Here is an 18,774-nt window from a genome sequence, read left to right on the forward strand (position 1 = left end):
TGTTGCCATTTTCATAATGTAATAAAAATACTGCAATGATAAATACACCGCTACCTCAATATAATGCGAGCCGATATAACACGACTTCGGATATAACGCGGTAAAGCAGTGCTCCGGAGGGGCGGGGCTGTGCACTCCGGTGGATCAAAGCTTGTTCAATATAATGCGGTTTCACCTATAGTGCGATAAGATTTTCTGGCTCCCGAGGACAGCGTTATATCGAGGTAGAGGTGTAATAAATAATGGGTAATAATCATGTCATAAAACAAATTTTATATTTCCAAGATCAATGCTTTTATAATTTATACTCAAGTAAAGGAGAAAATCCCTGGAAATATTCATTTTTAGGAGGGGGTTCACAACACTTGACATTTTAGTAAAAGGGGTTCACAGGTTGTTAAAGTTTGGGAACCACTGGGATATAAAAAGTTCAATACATACGTGTCCTTAATATATACTTCTGAATAGAATTTAAATATAGGCCAGATACTCTTGCACTGTATGAAGTTATTTGCTTGCCAGGTATTGCTTCCCTTGAGAGAAAAGCAAAAGCATATGAATGAAATGATGTCCTAGTAACATGACAGTCTACCTGTGTCAATTTTCCTTCTTAATGGGCCTTGATATCCTTGCTATAGCTCTGAGTATTCTTAAAAATGTCCCTTGTTCATACCCCACAACCTTGCTATTTTCACAGCAGCTGTTCTTCTGGACAGGATTCCATTTGAAGGACATTTATACTTCACCCATTCAGTGGTCAAAAAAATTAAGACTAACTGATGTGAGGCCATTCTCACCCAATGTCTCCACAGAGCGCAGACAATATGTTGGAGTTTAGGGCTATCAAACATTGGGGGTCCTCTGACTCCTAGCCAGAGTGGTTCAAATGGACTGGACTTTTCCTGCTGTGGGAAGGTTCTGCTCCATGCACAGATCCCCACAGGATGATCTGGCCCTAATCTTTTCCAATTAAATGAAATCTGCCCTAGCCAGATCTGAACAATGGCATTATTTACAGTTGTGGCAGTATATTAGAACAATAGTAAATGGGGCCTGACAGAAGCCTCCTGATGGTGCTAAAGCCCTGTTAACTGTGAAAATTAGATATAGTGCTCACCAAGAACCTTTTATATAATTTTTCTATATCTATAATAGTGGTATCTTATACCAGTCATAGGAGGTGAACGTGAGGTAGAGGTGTACAAGAAAGGAAAATATTTTGGTTTCTTAGTTTTGTAACAGTTGACAAAATTTTATGTAAAATTTGAATTTTAATCTATAGCGGGCACCCCTGACAATGGGTAGAATGGGTCCAGGAATTATACATTTTTGACAAAGGGGTCCGAACTGTGTCAGACATTGTATTCCTATGTTTTCAGATCTGTGAAGTCATATGCATATTGGGAAAAGGTGACAGGGAAGACTATCATCCTTAGCAAAAGTCCTTGTTCAGAATCAAACTTCGTATATGTGCTTGGACTAACATTTCACCAAGGACAGCATCCTGGACGCAGAGTCCATTAATGGTGGCAAAGAAAATAATTTTTAAGATATTGGAAAGACAGGGCTCACACAACAGAGGCTGAATGGATGGTTAGCCTTACTCGTCTCTTGGGATAATGATTTTTTTCATATGCAAGGAAGGGAGATCTATTTGAAAACATGTGGAAACCATTTATGGATTATACTGATGGGTCTGGATTAACGTGTGAAAATATATGCTGCACTATATTTGTTAGGTGAATTGCTATATAGGGAAGATGAAACCTTTAAATATGCATTCCACCATCAAGTATTCTGGTACTTGTTTTGTTTATTTAGCAAATTTGTTTATTTGCTTTATTTTCTGGGCAAGTAGTAGTAGGAGTGCGCATGTTTCCAGGTAGATGAGAGTAACAGTATTCTCTGATGTTTTGTAAGCATATGCATTATGAGTCTTGCCCAGCATCTCATGGGATGTCTATGACAGATTGAGTAATAGAACCCAGCTGTTCTAGGTCATAGTCCAGTGCCTGAAACACAATACTTCTTGCAACCCTCTGCCTCGTTCACTCTCCACCCTTTGAACTGAATAAGGCAGAGGTCATGTGGAAAAGTATGTGGTCCTGTAACTAAAGACTGTACCATAATGCATACACTCAGAAGGTTGCAATTCTGCTAACTTTTTTGAAGATGTGACTTTACAACTTTAATGTTCTTTTTCATGTAGTTTTTAAATGTCATTTACTATATTTTTTTGAAAAGCAAACTGAAAAAAAAAATCCCACTCATTGCATCATGGAATAATAATGACTGACTCATGGGTCATGAGCAAGGTTTGAATTCAGGACCTCAAGATTCACAGGACAGATCTCTACCACTTATATTATGAGGGTAACTGATAGCAGTAATAGGCTGTTATCCTTTATGTGGACCAGTCATTAGAGGGATGCTTAGCACATTTTGCCTGTGACTTACGCAACTATTTTCTAGACATCAGAAGAACATTGGGAATCAAGATTCCTTGGTTAGATTCCTGGTTCTGGAAGGGAGTGTGATCTAGTAGTTTCAGATAGCCAAGCATACAGATTTGTAATAGTCATTCTCAAATGCAGTGTCACTTAAACGGATGGGATTTGGAGCCATATTGGAGTCAGGGTTCTAGTCCCAGGGATGCTAGATGTGTTCTTGTACAAGCTGTTACGTCCCCTTTCTGTAAAATGAAGAGAACATTTACCTACCTTTTAAGTCTTGCTCAATAGTAAGTTTACATAATTATGAACACCAGTCACTGGAAGGTGCTTGGCTGAAGTGTAGAAAAGACTCCTTCCCCTACACCAGAGGGAAAGGGATGCTGTTGTGCATGTGTCCCATCTGAAGTTCCAGCTCTGTGCCTACTACAAAGAAACCAAAGTGGGGCATGGGAGCATACGTGGGGCATAAGCATGTAGGTATTCTGTGGGGCTGGGGCATGCTTAGTGCAGGATAGAATGCCTGAAAATTCTAGCTGCAAACCTCTAAAAAACACTTACTCATAAGTGAAGATGATGATTTTCAGAGGTTTATAAGTCAAGAAGTTCTGGGTGGATTTTCTTGGGGAGAGTAAAAGGCACCTCTCTGACTCCAGGACTGACTTCCTCTTGATGCTCAAGTCCCTGTTCCAAACCGTGGAAGAATTACAGTTCTTCAAAGAAACAAAGATTTTTTTTCAATATTGGGAAAGCTACCTATTGTTTTCAAACTTCGTTCTTAAAAATTGCTGAACTGTTTTTGCCAAAAGTTTTAAAAAACTCAAAGTCTAGGCATGGGAAATTTCAGCCTGAATGATTGTTTAGCACTATTTTAAGCAGCTGAAAATGGGCTTATGTCATCCTTGACTAGAGGCACTGCTACCATATCTGCCTAATATACCACCTTTTCCACTGTAACCTAATTTTTCTGTCTTGTATACCAGTAATATGTATCCAAGGATCATGTTTCTGAGAAAGAAGTTATGTTCATTCTGGTTCCGGTTTTAAGTTTCTGGAATTGTTGTAAAAAGCTTTATATTTTTTGTTTGGGATTTTCAAAGGTACTTTAGGGTCAGGTGTCCAACTCCTATTGAATTTCATACCAGACTTTCTCAAACCCTTTTATAAATTGCAGCCTCTGTTCCTAACAATTATTCCTTAATGTTTGTCCTTTTAAATGTTTGACATGAAATTGGGTGAAATTCAGGGGTCTTGACTGGTCTTTACTTCCAATATTTGGGTACACCTGAATGCAAAACTCAGGTGTTAACAACCGAAACCAAGGTTTGCACAAACACCCTGTGAACCAAAGTTGGTGAATTTTACACAGCTTTACATATTTTCTCCAGCCATTTAAGACACATGACCTGTGCGTAAATTATTTATGTAACCAGTGACCTAGGCACAAATGTGAAATAGGAGCATGACATGAATGGATAGTGGGGCAGAACAATGTGACATGAAGATGAAATTTAAATTGTTTGACATGCCCTTCATTAAGGGACCTGTCTCTTCTGGTCTACCTTATCTGAAGTCCATTGAATGTTATATGAGAGGATATGCATTTGACTGCTAGAGTGATGAGTGTGTGGCTGCATAGACGTGGTATAATTGGACAGAAAATGGATGAGTGGCATGGAGGGCTAAAGCTTATTACTTGATGTAGAATACTGCATCTAAGTTTTGGTATATTTGTCCTTTTCATATTTTGTGTTACATGGGGTTATTAGTCCATATATTTTGGAGGGGAACTGCTAACGGGCACCTGCTTTTTCACATCAATTATGGATGTGTCTTTGAGAAAGCTACAGACCATTGACCTGATGTGTCAAGGTCTGACTAGGGAGCTATTCTGTATGTGAAAGAGAAAATGAGGGTACTAACTAGACTAAATACAGAAATAAATATGGTCATTTTAGGAGAGATGTGAATTTAGAAATACTACTTGCCGATTTATCTATGTACACTAGAGCTGGTGGGGAAACTGAATTTTGGTTCCTCAGAAATATTTTTCTCCCAATTTGGGATGACAAGCCAAAATCTCAAACATGATCATGGTACTGAGATTCACAATATTCCACCAAAACATGGTGTTTCCAAAATGAACTGTGCTCCCTGGGATTTCCGGCTGCCCCCCGAATGAGAGTCTGGTCAGTTTCACACCAGCTACTAAGAAGTGAAACTGATAGGCATTATGTCAAATTCAGTCCTCACTTCCATAGTCTCCAGCTCCATGGCAATCAGCCTGGTAGGCTGCTGGGAAGCCTTGGGTCCTTAGTAGTCCACCTAGTGAGCTGAAGGGGCACTGGTGCTCCCAAGCTCTGAGGAACCAGGTGGGCAAGCAGGCAGGGCACATCCCTTGGGGCCATCAGAAGTTTGGTTGTAATGGAACTGTTTCCACAACATGTTTTGTTTTCGATTAGTTGGCAGATTTAGACAAAAACAAGTTTTTCTGGAATTTTTATGATCAGCTCAGATGTACACAAACCAAGATGCAGTGTAATAACATTTGAATCACACTTGGGGAAACAGATCTGTCTATGTTTTTAAGTTTTATATGTGTTAGAGATCAGGGGTAGAAAATTTGGCCCACAAACTGTAAAATGTCTTTCTTTATTTTTCAGAATGGTACGTATTCTGCCATGAAGTATAAAGGAGTACATTTTGGTAATTTAACAGGAAAACGTAGTGAATTTAAAGCTCAAGCAGGGCCTGGACCTGGGGAGTATGACATAACTCAGTAAGTAAAAAATATGCCATTTTTTACTTTGTCTATTAATTCCAAAAAGAGGTAGTCTTCAAATTAATTTCAATGACATAATTATTTAATTTGACTTGTATTATACAAAAGAATTGGTTATCCATCCCAAGCCAGTAATTATTAAAAATCGAGGGGCACAGCTTAAAGTATGGAAATACACAGTTAAGATTGCCAAACAATGCCACCTACCCAGACAATTCCACTTATTTACTTGGGAAATTCCCATTAAGAATTGTCTTTGTTGCTTATTGTCCAGGAGCAATGAAAATAAAATTAAAAAGGTTTGTTTTAGTGACAAGCAGGATAGTCAATGATTGCAAAAGTATAAACTTCCTTCAGAAGCTCTTGTGTGCTATGACTAAAACTTGAATTCTAAACGATAGGAAACCTGCACACCATAGGACAATGGATGATAAATATATTCTAGTGATACTCATGCCTGGCTAGTGTAATATGTCAGTAGCCATGTTCAGAGCAGGGTAAAGATTTTTCAGTCTTACTCCACTTATTAGGCTGTCACTAGCTGTCTATTCTGCTATATAAAAAATGAATTTGTGCCTGCTCCTTTACTGTGTTGTGACTGAGCAAATGCTTAAGTCCTTTGACTTAACCCTATGAAAAAGAAGGGTTTGTACATTAGCCCTTAATTTAAAAATGACTTTCAATGGTATTTAGGTGCTAACCTGCATAGGCACTTCTGTAAATCCCGTTTGGTGCCTATATGCATCTTTAGATATCAAAATACATTTGTAAATCTGGCCCTAATTGCCTAAATCAATTTTGAAAATGAGACTAAGTATAAGTGTATATTACAGTGGCACAGCTATGGTGTTGCAGCTCTACCACAGTACCACTCTAGAGTAGACACTTTGTAGATTAATGGAAGGAACTTTCCATCAGTGTAGTTAATCTTCTTTTCTGAGGGGCAGTAACTAGGTCACTGGAAGAATTCATCGGCTGATGTAGGTATGTCTACACCAGAAATTAAGTCGACCAAAGAACGTTGCACATAGTGTGAAATTTTTCACAGCCCTGAGCAAGGTAGCTAGGTTGATCTAATTTTTAAGTGTAGACCACGCTGTATGCTCCTAAGACTCTTAGACACTTGAATTTTTTTTTTTAACCCTCTATCTGGTGCTTGTAGGGCCAGAAACTAACCCGAGATATGCATATTCAGTTCACATTGAAGGCAATCAGTATTTGTGGATGGGCTTTGAGGGCAGAATTTGTCTGAGTGGTCTAATGTTTAGCATTCTCTGCAGGTAGGCGTAAGTTTTAATTCTATGAAGAGTGAACTTTAATGCTTGATGGAGTTAAGCATGTACTTCATTGTTTTCTTGAATCGTGGCCTGTGTTTATAGAATTTTAGAATGTACTTAAAATTAAACCTGTGCTTAAATGATCTGCTGAATAAGGGCCAGGTAATGATATCTACCATAGAATTTTAAATGTTAAAACTGATGCTTGAATAAATGGTGAATTGATTAGGAAGTGGTAGAGATAAATATTTACAGCTAATTTTAACATTCCTTAGCTACAATTGATTGGTGTTAATCTGTTAGTCAAGTATCTGTCATGATTTAATCATTTTCCAGCCTTCTGTAGGTCTCTTGGAATGCCAGGCAAGAGGATGACATTTTAAGTAACCAATAGAAATAATTTTATCTTTTTTAAGGGCCTTTCCTTGAAATCTGTGCCTCTCTATATTTAAATTATAAAGGGCTTCTCTTCTGAGCATTGCCACTATAAAATTCAAAAGCCTCTCAGTATTTTAAATGAGTTTGTGCTATAAATAGGCAGATCTTGTCAGTATTACATTACAGTATTAGTTACAGTATTAAATCTACAGTTAAAGTAAGAACTTTATAAGTCACTTGAGGCTTTGCTTTTCAATGCACCTATAGCTAATAGGACAGAAACCCTAACTTGTCTGGCCTTTGATTTTTAGCTTTTTCTCCTTTGCATTGTTGCTAGACTCAACCTGTGATAATGACTACATAGTTTTGAATATGAAAAAGTAATAAACCAAAATTAGTGAAACATGATTTGTGTGGCTTCTGCAGGTTTACAGTGTAATTGTACAATATGTTTATACTCTCCCATTAGTGAGTAATCCTGGCTTTCATTAAATATTACAAACAGCAGCTGTTTGTTATATAGTCAAAGGACAAAAGGCTTTCACTAGGCGTATTTACATGTTCAGGCATTTAAAACTGAAGACTCATAAATCTCTCTTTAAACTTTCTAAAGGGAAAGTGCACTGCATTATTGGAATGTCAACATCAAAAAGGAAGACAAGAAAAAATATGAACCCTATGTCCCACGGTATCATGAAGTAATAGTATTACAGGAAGAAAAGAAGGTAATGCCAATTCAGCTATTTACTAATACATAAAAAAATAATTTATTGTGGGATTGAAACACTGGGATTTGAAGATTGTATAGACGGAATGAACAAACAGATTGCAATTTATATTGAAATATGAAAGAAGACTTTCTTGATTTTAAAAAAAAAATTGTAGCCTGTTTATTGAGCTTTTAGTTCTCACATTTGATTTCTTCCTTTTGCCTTTTCTTAAAAGTTGCTTTACAGCAGGCAAAATATTTTATTTGAAGGGGCACAAGCTTTTTTTTCTTATTGCTAGAAATAATGAAAGGGAAAATATGTTTAAACTGATCTTTTTGGAATGGCATGACAAACCTTACATTAGATTATTAGTAATCATTACTCATCTTAGAAGTCAGCAAGATCCACTAAATATACTTGTACTTTAAAATCTATTTAGAAGGCTAATTAGAAAAATACCTTTTATTATTCTTTTGCCTTTCTTTGAAATGTTTTTGAAATGAATACATAGAATTTTGTAAATCTTTTGTTTTGCGTTGCAGAATATTTGAGCCCCTAGAGATGCATGTTGAAAGAAAAAAGGAAAATTGAACCAAAAACAGTTATAAATTTATAACGGTTTATTCTTAGAATCATAGAACTGGAAGGGGCCTTGAGAGGTCAACTAGTCCAGTCCCCTGCACTCAAGGCAGGACTAAATATTATCTAGACCATCCCTGACAGGTATTTGGAGATTTTTAAGAGCAGGTTGGACAATGATGGAGATTCCACAACCTCCCTAGGCAATTTATTCAGTCAACATGGATTCACCGAGGGCAAGTCAATTTATTCCAGAAATAATGTTTTTTTTATTCAATATTAAACCATAGAGTCGATAGTGATACTGTAAGTTGAATGAATTAAGGGGGATGCAGTATAATTATCACTCTATCTGAATGACATGTTAAAAAAAAAAGTTTGATGGTGTGTTCCAGGGAGGCAAGTAGAGGATGGGAAACTTAAACTATGAGGTCAGCAAATCCTAAATTTTCTGAATTTGAGCTCCAAGATACAAGTGTAGAGGAGAGAGCTAACCGGAATCAAGCAATCAGTTTTGGATGAAAATGTTGGAGTCTGCAAATTCAGTATTCTGCAAGGCTCCAGATACTCCCTTCAGTGGAAAATCTATATTTTTTGGAATGACCATTTGCTAGCTACTCACTTTCTACACAAAATCAAGAAAAGGGAAATGAAAATAAACCAGGAGTCAGAAACTGCTGGGGAATTAAGTGGAATATAACTAGAAAATAACTCAACCATAAATGTACTAAAACAGAAGGGAATACTTGGTGATAAGCACCAATGGCTCTGTCCTGTGACCTTTTTGTCATGGAGGTGCCAGTTGTGGCTCCATACTAGAGATTGAATTGAGTTTTGCATGCAAAGTAGGGATGCAGTTACTTTGATATGTGTGAAAAATAGAGCATAGCCTCCCCAAAGTTATAGCATTTACTCTTTGAGTACAGAATTAATTTTCTGAGAATTTATAAGTAAATCTGTTAGGAATTAAAATTAATTTAAAAAGAGGATGCTTAAAAATAACACCTCCTATCAAACCTTTTTGTGGTATATAATCTTAATAACAGAATGACACAGACTCTTCAAACTTTGTAAATATTAAAACTCACTGTAATCTTGTGTACAGATTACATTAATGAATTTTTTAGGGTTAATGGTCAGTTTCTCCCAGAAGAGGCAGAAGAAAAACGTTCTACTACAGAGAATTGCATGAAGAACTGCCCACTTTCAAAATAGCTGAGTATTCCTCTTTATCCTGACATCATAGGGAAACACCATCTTCCTGAAGGGCCCTGAGCTTCCATATCCTAGGGAACAATAAGAAATGGTGTGGCTATCTTGAAAGAGACCAATCTTGTGAATTTCTTTGGAAGGAGATTTTAATCAACAGCCTCTACTGACAGATAAACCTTCAGTCATGAAAAATAATGGCAACCAATGACTATTTTAAATATTTATTTTCATAAGCTACCTGTTGCATCGTATATTCTCAACATAGAGATCAGGAGGGAGGGAGGTACTAAGAGGCGAGTGTGTATGTACACCGGAATGTATGAGGTGGGAAAGGGAAGATGAGGTGCATATGTGCAAGAGAATTCAGGAAGGAGGGGACGTTGGAGTATTTGTATGCAGGGGAATGTGGGGAAAAATCTAGGAAGCTGCAAAAGGCAGGAGAAATTTGGAGGACAGGAGGTAGAGGGAAACTGGAGTATGCACTCCAGCTGCCTTGATTTGCTGTTCTAAAACTAAGCAGCTATAAACCCAGCTTAACTGTCAACTATGCTCTGACTGCTTGGTGGCACTTGAGTTTGGCAACAGACCTACTGTTCAAACTTGTAATCAAAGTAAAAATAAAAAGAAGCTTTAACGCTGATACTTCATATCTTCAAATAATTAGTAATATCACATGGTATCATTCTCTTTGGGTTTCTTGTTTACACTATTCATGAATGAAGTTTTCAATTTAAAAAACAAAATAAGAAAATTCCCAGACAAAAACTATGTTAAGTTGAAAGTGCATATCAGTAATTTAGGGCAAAATTCATTACGGGGATGCTGTAATTATCCCCAAACCTAGCATTGTAAACTCAGGAAATTCAGAGTTAAGGTTAAATTAAGAAGAAATCCGAACATTTTATGATATGGAAATGCACAGTTAAGCACCCAATCAACTTTAATTCTGAACTACAGTGAGGAGGGAAAGGAAATTTCTAAACTCTTCAAAAATCTGTGTCTTCTAATCTAGGGCTCCAAATACTAAATGCTTTGTTCACAGTCATAGGGTTACTTCATGCTGTCCCTATAGGGAAGTTTGTTTGTGTGTTCTAAGTGCTTGTTTACACTACAAAGTAGGGCTGTTGATTAATCGCAGTTAACTCACGTGACTAACTCAAAAAAATTAACTGCGATTTAAAAAAAAGTAATCACAATTAACGGCATTGTTAAACAATAGAATACTAATGGAAATGAATTAAATATTTTTGGATGTTTTTCTACATTTTTCAAGTATATTGATTTCTATTAGAACACAGAATACAAAGTGTATAGTGCTCACTTTACATTATTTTTTATTACAAATATTTGCACTGTAAAAATTATAAAAGAAATTGTATTTTTCAATTCACCTCATACAAGTACAGTAGTGCAATCTCTTTATCATGAAATGTAACTTACAAATGTAGATTTTTGTTGTTGTTACGTAACTGCACTCAAAAACAAAACAGTGTAAAACCATAGAGCTTACAAGTCCACTCAGTCCTACTTCTTGTTCAGCGAATCGCTAAGACAAACAGAGGGTCCTGTGGCACCTTTAAGACTAACAGAAGTATTGGGAGCATAAGCTTTCGTGGGTAAGAACCTCACTTCTTCAGATGCCAAGTTTGTTTACATTTTTGTTTACGTTTACGGAAGATACTGTTGACTGCTTCTTATTTACAATGTCACCTGAAAGTGAGAACAGGCGTTCTCATGGCATTTTTGTAGCCGGTGTTGCAAGCTATTTACGTGCCAGATATTCTAAACATTCATATGCCCCTTCATGCTTTGGCCACCATTCCAGAGGACATGCTTCTATGCTGATAATGCTCATTAAAAAAATGCGTTAATTAAATTTGTGACTGAACTCCTTGGGAGGAGAATTGTATGTCTCCTGTTCTGTTTTACCCACATTCTGCCATATATTTCATGTTATAGCAGTCTCGGATGATGACTCAGCACATGTTCGTTTTAAGAACACTTTCACAGCAGATTTGACAAAATGCAAAGAAGGTACCAATGTGAGATTTCTAAGGATAGATACAGCACTCAACCAAAGGTTTAAGAATCTGAAGTACCTTCCAAAATCTGAGAGGGATGAGGTGTGGAGAATGCTTTCAGATGTTTTAAAAGAGCAACACTCCGATGCGGAAACTACAGAACCCGAAGCACCAGAAAAGAAAATTAACCTTTTGCTGGTGGCATCTGACTCAGATGATGAAAATGAACATTCGTCAGTCCGCTCTGCTTTGGATAATTTTCGAGCAGAACCTGTCATCAGCATGGAAGCATGTCCTGTGGAATGGTGGTTTAAGCATGAAGGGACATATGAATCTTTAGCGCATCTGTCACATAAATATCTTGCGACGCCGACTACAACAGCACCATGCGAATGCCTGTTCTCACTTTCAGGTGACATTGTGAACAGGAAGAGGGCAGCATTATCTCCTGCAAATTGTAAACAAACTTGTTTGAGTGATTGTCTAAAGTAAGACTGAGTGGACTTGTAGGCTCTAAAGTTTTATACTGTTTTATTTTTTTTAATGCCGTTATTTTTTGTACATAATTCTACATTTGTAAGTTCAACTTTCGTGATAAAGAGATTGCACTACAGTACTTGTATTAGGTGAATTGAAATATACTATTTCTTTTGTTTTTTAAAGTGCAACTATTTGATCAAAAATATAAAATGAGCAATGTACACTTTGTATTCTGTGTTGTAATTGAAATCAGTATATTTTAAAATGTAGAAAACATCCAAAAATATTTAAATGATATTCTATTGTTTAACAGTGTGATTAATTGCAATTAATTTTTTTAATCGCTTGACAGTCATATTACAAAGTTAAGTCAACATAAAACAGCTTATGTCGACCTAACTATGGAGGTGTAAAGACTGCAATGCTCCTTCTGCCGATTCAACTCCACTCTACACCAACATAATAAAGGCATAGTGCTTAAGATGATGTAGTTAAAGTGACACAGTTTCAGTGTAGACACTGCATTGCTTATGTCTCCGTAAGTGGCCTCCAGGAGGTATCCCACAATGCCCATTGTGACAACTCTGGTCACCAGTTTGAACTCTGCTGCCCTGCAGCCAGGTACACAGGAATGTGCCCCTCCCTCATTAAAGCCTGGGGAATTTTTGAAATTGCTCTTCCTGTTTGCTTGGCGTGGACAGCTCACATAGCATCTGCCCAGCTTACCATGCTGCCGCCCTGCAGCAAATGTGCTCCTGCTTGGAGTACACTGGAGATGTTGGATCTGCTGGTTCTGTGGGGAGGAGGAGGCTGTGCAGTCACAACTGCATGAAAGCCACAGGACTACTTACAGGCAGATTGCTTGTGCATGCCCTGGAAATGCTCCATAGAGATCTCTAGGAAACTTTCCTGGAGGTACTCTGCAATCCTCTGCCAAAGTTCCTTGAGAGGGCTTCCCTGTTTCTTCCCCCGCAGCAGGAAACGTTGCCACTTCTGCAGTAGGAGCATATAAGCAACCAGCACACGGATCTGGTTGGTAGCCGCACTCATGCAGGAACTGCACACTTGCATTCTCGGTTACTGTCAGGAGCGAGATATCGACTGCTATCACCCCCACCTGTAGAAAACAGTGTCACTATTCAGAATAGTAGCCCTAGGGGCTTGTAGTGATACCCTTCTGAAACCTCATCTCCCCCGCCCCCCAGGCCAAACTTACCAGGGCTGGGGTTCCCCTCTGTTGTGTGCATGCCACAGGAAAGTGAGAAAGTTGTTTCTAACTTGTTTGGATCAAGTGTGTGAGTGCACTCACAATAGTGCCTTGGTCTATTGTTTCTTTAGCATATGCAGATGTGCCCTTGAGGGTCTCGTCCTGCACACCGGCTGAGTAGCTCCCTTTGATAAGGAGATGAAACAAGAGGAGTAAAGAAGACATGTTCCAGAAAGTGTTGCAATCCGCGGGTGCTTTGGATTGCAAGCAGAGAGCATGGACAGAGGCTATCAATGAAAATCTGCAAATGGATAGTCAGGATAGGAAATAGGCAGGAGCAGATGTTAAAGCTGCTCAAGGAGCAAACAGGTCCCTGACTGTAAACTGCAAGCAGAACACATCTGTGCTCGCCTTCCCTGCAGGCCTTACAGAGCTGCTTTCCTTGTCCTCCCCCTCACTCCCACATTCCTTGCATGTTCCAGAGTTGTTGCGGTGCCCCAGGCTCTCCACCCTAATGGAGATGTTTCACAATGACAGCTGGATGTACACCCAGCTGTGAGAATCTCATTGGTAAATGTGCTCTTGATTTTCATGTTCTTTCCAGACGATAGAAATGTTTGCATCGATGTTGAATAAAAAATTGATTATAGAAAGTGAGTGAATCTTTGTCCCCTACATACAGTGGTTGCTGCTAAAATTCATAGACTGTGCCAATTGGTGCATTTGCATTGTTAAATTATCGCACACACTGAAGTCATTACAGGGTTCACACTTCAGTGCAAGAAAACAATGCTTGGCTCAATGCATTACAGAAACCCACATTGCTGTGGCTCTTTGTCAGAATGCACCTTTAAAGCCTCTCTGATTCGAATAGCTCCCCGTTGAGCCCTCTAACAGCCCTGGAATTTGGCTGTTCAAAGCCAGCTGATCCACCTCAGTACTCCACCCCTGTGGAAACTTCTCCCTTTAGCTTCACAAATGTTATGTAGAGCACAGCAGGCTGCTATGACCATGGGAACCTTTTCCTCATTGAGGTCAAACCTGCCAAAAGGCAGTGCCAGTATCCCTTTAAATGGCCAAAGGCACATTCAGTAGTCCTTCTATACCTGCTGAGCCTGTTGTTGAAGTGCTTTTTGCTGCAGTCAAGGTTGCCAGGGTAAGTCTTCATGAGCCACAGTTGCAAGGGATAGTCTGGGTCTCCAAGGATCACTATTCTAATTTCCACATCCCCAATGGGACTCCTTGGTTTGGAAAGAAAGTCCCTGTTTGCAGCTTTCTGTACAGGCCAGTGTTCCTGAAGATGTGTGCATCATGCACCTTCTCTGGCCAGGCCACGTTGATCCACCAGTGCTTGCAATACCATAGAACAGTAGCCCTTCCTATTGATGTATTCCATCACAAGATGGTCTGGGCCAAAAGGGAGATATGCATTCCATCTATTTCCCCACTGCAGTTAGGGAATCCCATTGCTGCAAAACCATCCACTATTTCATGCATGTTGCCCAGAGTCCTTCGAAGCAGGAGGTGATTAATGGCCCTGCATACTTGCATCACAGCAACAACCCCCATGGTGGAATTCCCCACTCCAAACTGATTCACAACTGATGCAGTAGCAGTCTGGCATTGCCAGCTTCCACACGGAGATCGCCACTCACTTCTCCATCATGAGGGCAGCTCTCATTTTGGTGTCCTTGTGCTGGAGGGCAGGGACAAGCTCTAGGAAGGTGGCTTTGCACATTCTAAAGTTCTGCATACACTGCATACCTGCATAACGATGTGACCCCACCATTCAGTGATTATTTTTCATGCTCAGAACCGATAGTCTGCCATGTGCAGCTGCTCTGTGAATGCTAGCAGCAATCTTAAATTCATAGAATCATAGATGTTAAGGTCAGAAGGGACTATTATGATCGTCTAGTCTGACCTTCTGCACAATGCAGGCCACAGAATCTCATCCACCCACTCCTATATCAAACCCCTAACCTATGTCTGAGCTATTGAAGTCCTCAAATTATGGTTTAAAGACTTCAAGGTGCAGAGAATCCTCCAGCAAGTGACCCGTGCCCCACGCTGCAGAGGAAGGCGAAACCCCCCCAATCTTGTTTCTGTTCATGGCACACAAAGCAGGACGGATACCACATTGTCGTCATCAGATTCACAGCTCATAAAAAACTGCAGGATCAGCTGTTTTGTGTTCATAACGCTCATCGCAAGACTGGAGAGTAGTGCAGGAGTCATACTTTATGATAGAGGGCAGGAGCACAGTTTACAGTGCTTCCACAACAGGGTCTATTGAAAAGTGGCGCAAAATGTTCCACGAAGCCTGTGGGATGATGAGATGGAGAAAAATGCATCATGGGATGCTGAGTCCACCCCCATGAAGCACTGCAAACCTATCTTAGAACACCCAACGGCAGATTGCGGCAAGTTGCACAGTGGGATAACTACCCATGGTGCACTGCTCTCTGTGTTGATGCAAGAGCACCTACTGTGGATGTGCTCTGCCATCACAAAGTGCGTGGGTGGATGTGCGATGGTGCTTTAATTACAGTGGTGGATGAACATTGACGTAACTTAAATCGACTTAACTTTGTAGTGTAGACATAGCCTAATTGTGAATTTCTATCCCTTAATGTGTTTGGATTTCTTTTAAGTTTAACCTTCACTCTGAATTTCCAGGATTTAGAATGTTTGGTTTTGGGACAAGTATAACATCCCTGGAATGTATTTATCTTAAATTACTGTACTCTCAAACATAATTCCAGTTTACCATAGTTTTTGCCTGGGAATTCATATGAACAGTTTCAGAAGAAGGGCTTCCCAGGAGAAAGGTTACAGGACTGGTCTCCAACTTCACAGCAGTTCTTATAGTTTAAATACAAATACTAACATTTGTAAGGTTGCGTCATATGTTTCCTCTCCCCGTTCACCCCCACTCTGAGATCACCTTTCTCAGAAAGATGATATAACTCTTTTATTTTTTCCTTCAACTGCATCCAAATAGACAAAACAAGAATATTGTAGGATAGATTATCTGTATACAAAATAAAATTCTGAATGTCTTGCCAAAAATGTTAAAAATATCTAGGAAAGTGTTTGACTGCTGTTTATGGTGGATTATAAAATTCCATTTTGCATTTGTTACTGGTGAAAAGTTGTTAAAAATTAAGTATAAAGAAGGGTGAATTCCAACTATCTATCTATTCATCCTGTTTCCCTGATTGGCTGCCAGCAATCACAATAACAATCCTGAGAAGAAAGTAGGAATAAATTTCAAGGGAGTAAATATTAGATTTTTCCTTAATCTACCTCAGAATTAATAAAACAGACTCTTGGGGAAGATTTAAATAGAGACTGAAAGACATGGAGCTTGAATATATTTTAACCTACTTGACACAACTCAGAATAGTGTATGTATGTGTATTTAGGATATATATGTGTGTGTGTGTGTGTGTGTGTGTATATATGTATGTGGCATTCAGGTTGAGAATCTCTCAAATGTCAGGAAATTTAGCGTTGTAATTCTCACACTAGTGTTAATTTTGCTTCTTTGTGTATCCATCATAACTTGACAACACAGCCTTATCCAACGTTGAATATTATTAGACAATAATGTAGCAGAATACAATATAAAAACTGTATTTACTACAAGGTAGATGAACAAATGCAGCAAATTAGACTGCATTCCACTCCAGTGCTTGGATTGAGTTGCCATATCATGGAGTTTTTTTAGTTGCTTACTTTTTTGCCCAACTTTAGCTATTAAGGCTGAAATTTTGCAGGCTTCTTCTCTGCCTCAGGATGAATTTCTTTTGTGTGTGAAAGTTTAAATGAAAACAGTTCAGCCATTTCTGAGACTGAGCTATTGAAAAATAGGAAGTTTGCTAATGTTAAAACCAACCAACCGACCCTTCTTTTGAAGAGCTCAAACACCTTCATGATTTGAAACAGAAACCTGGAATTTGGCAGAACAAAGTTCTCGGATTAATAGGGGTAGTTCCCTATGCTTTTCCCATTAAAATCCACCCAGATTTGGCAAAGTTATAAGACTATGAAAACTGTCATTTTAAAAGCTTGTTAGTAGCTTGCTGCTAAAATCTTTAAACATTTATAGTCACAGCCTATACAGCCAACTGAACTGAGATGCTCCCAGTCGCCATAGAACATCCTGCATGATAAGTAGAGAGCTAGAGCTCTAGACAAAGGGAAGAGGCAGCACTAGTACCAGCTGCCATCCCAGAATTTGGTACATATAATAATGGCCATACTGGGTCAGACCAATAATCCATCTAACCCAGTATCCTCTCTTCTGACAGTGGCCAATGCTAGTTGCTTCAGCAGGGAATTAACAGAACAGGCAATTATAGAGTGATCCTCCCCTGTCATTCACTCCCACTTTTTGACCATCAGAGGCTTAGGGACACCCAGAACATGGGGTTGCATCCCTGATCATCTTGGCTAATAACCATTACAAGATCTATCCTCCAGGACTTATCTAAATCCTTTTTTAGCCCTGTTATAGTTTTGGTCTTCACAACATCCACTGGCAATGAGTTCCGCAGGTTGACTGTGTATTGTGTGAAGAAGTCCTTCCTTTTGTTTGTTTTAAACCTGCTGCTTATTCATTTCATTGGGTGATCCCTGCTTCTTGCAAAGGGGTAAATAACACTTTCTTATGGACTATCTTCACCCCATTCATGATTTTATATACTTCGGTCACATCCACCCTTTGTTGTCTCTTTTCCAAGCTGAAAACTCATAGTCTTTTGAATCTCTCCTCTTTCATACCATTAATCATTTTTGTTGCCCTTCTTTGTACCTTTTCCAATTCTAATGTATCTTTTTTTGAGATGGGGTGATCAGAACTGCACGGATCATTCAAGGTGTGAGAGCACCATGGATTTATATAGTAGTAATAGTATGATATTTTCTATCTCTTTCCTAGTGATTGCTAACATTTTTGACTGTCGCTGCACATTGAGTAGATGTTTTCAGAGAACTCTTCATGATGACTTCAAGCTCTCTTTCTCAAGTGGTAACAGCTAATTTAGAGCCCATTATTTTTTATGTGTAGTTGAGATTATGTTTTCCAATGTGCATTACTTTGCATTTATCAATACTGAATTTCATCTACCATTTTGTTGTCCAGTCATCCAGTTTTGGAAGACCCCTTTCTAACTCTTCATAGTCTGTTTTGGACTTAACTATCTTGAGTAATTTTGTATCATCTGGAAATTTTACCACCTCACCATTTACCCACTTTTTCTAGATCCTTTGTGAATATGTTGAACAGCACTGGTCCCAGTACAAATTCCTGGAGGACACCACTGTTTACCTCTCTCCAGTCTGAAAATTCACCATTTATTCCTACAATTTGTTTCCTGTTTTTTAATCAGTTATTGAGAGGACCTTCCCTCTTATCCCATGGCTGTTTACTTTGCTTAAGAGCCTTTGGTGAGGGGCCTTGTCAAGGCTTTCAAAAAGACCAAGTACACTATATCCACTGAATCACCCTTCCACATGTTTGTTGATTCCCCCCCCCCCCAATGAATTCTAGTAGATTGGTGAGGCATGATTTCCCTTTACAAAAGTCATGTTGACTCTCTTCCCTAACAAATCATAGAATCATAGAATATCAGGGTTGGAAGGGACCTCAGGAGGTCATCTAGTCCAACACC

The 18,774-nt window shown here is 38.8% G+C and overlaps 1 protein-coding gene across 2 annotated transcripts in view; it reads left to right on the forward strand.

Annotated features, from left to right (window-relative positions):
• Window positions 1–18,774, forward strand: part of STPG2 (sperm tail PG-rich repeat containing 2) — a 390,487-nt gene that overhangs the window by 26,887 nt on the left and 344,826 nt on the right. For both annotated transcript variants that reach the window (XM_034772658.1, XM_034772657.1), the window contains 2 exons: window positions 5,114–5,229; window positions 7,501–7,612. In XM_034772658.1, coding sequence (XP_034628549.1) covers window positions 5,114–5,229; window positions 7,501–7,612 — 228 coding nt within the window. The remainder of the gene's footprint in view (window positions 1–5,113; window positions 5,230–7,500; window positions 7,613–18,774) is intronic.

This window comes from Trachemys scripta, chromosome 5 (assembly GCF_013100865.1).
Source record: "Trachemys scripta elegans isolate TJP31775 chromosome 5, CAS_Tse_1.0, whole genome shotgun sequence".
NCBI classification, from domain to species: Eukaryota; Metazoa; Chordata; order Testudines; family Emydidae; genus Trachemys; species Trachemys scripta.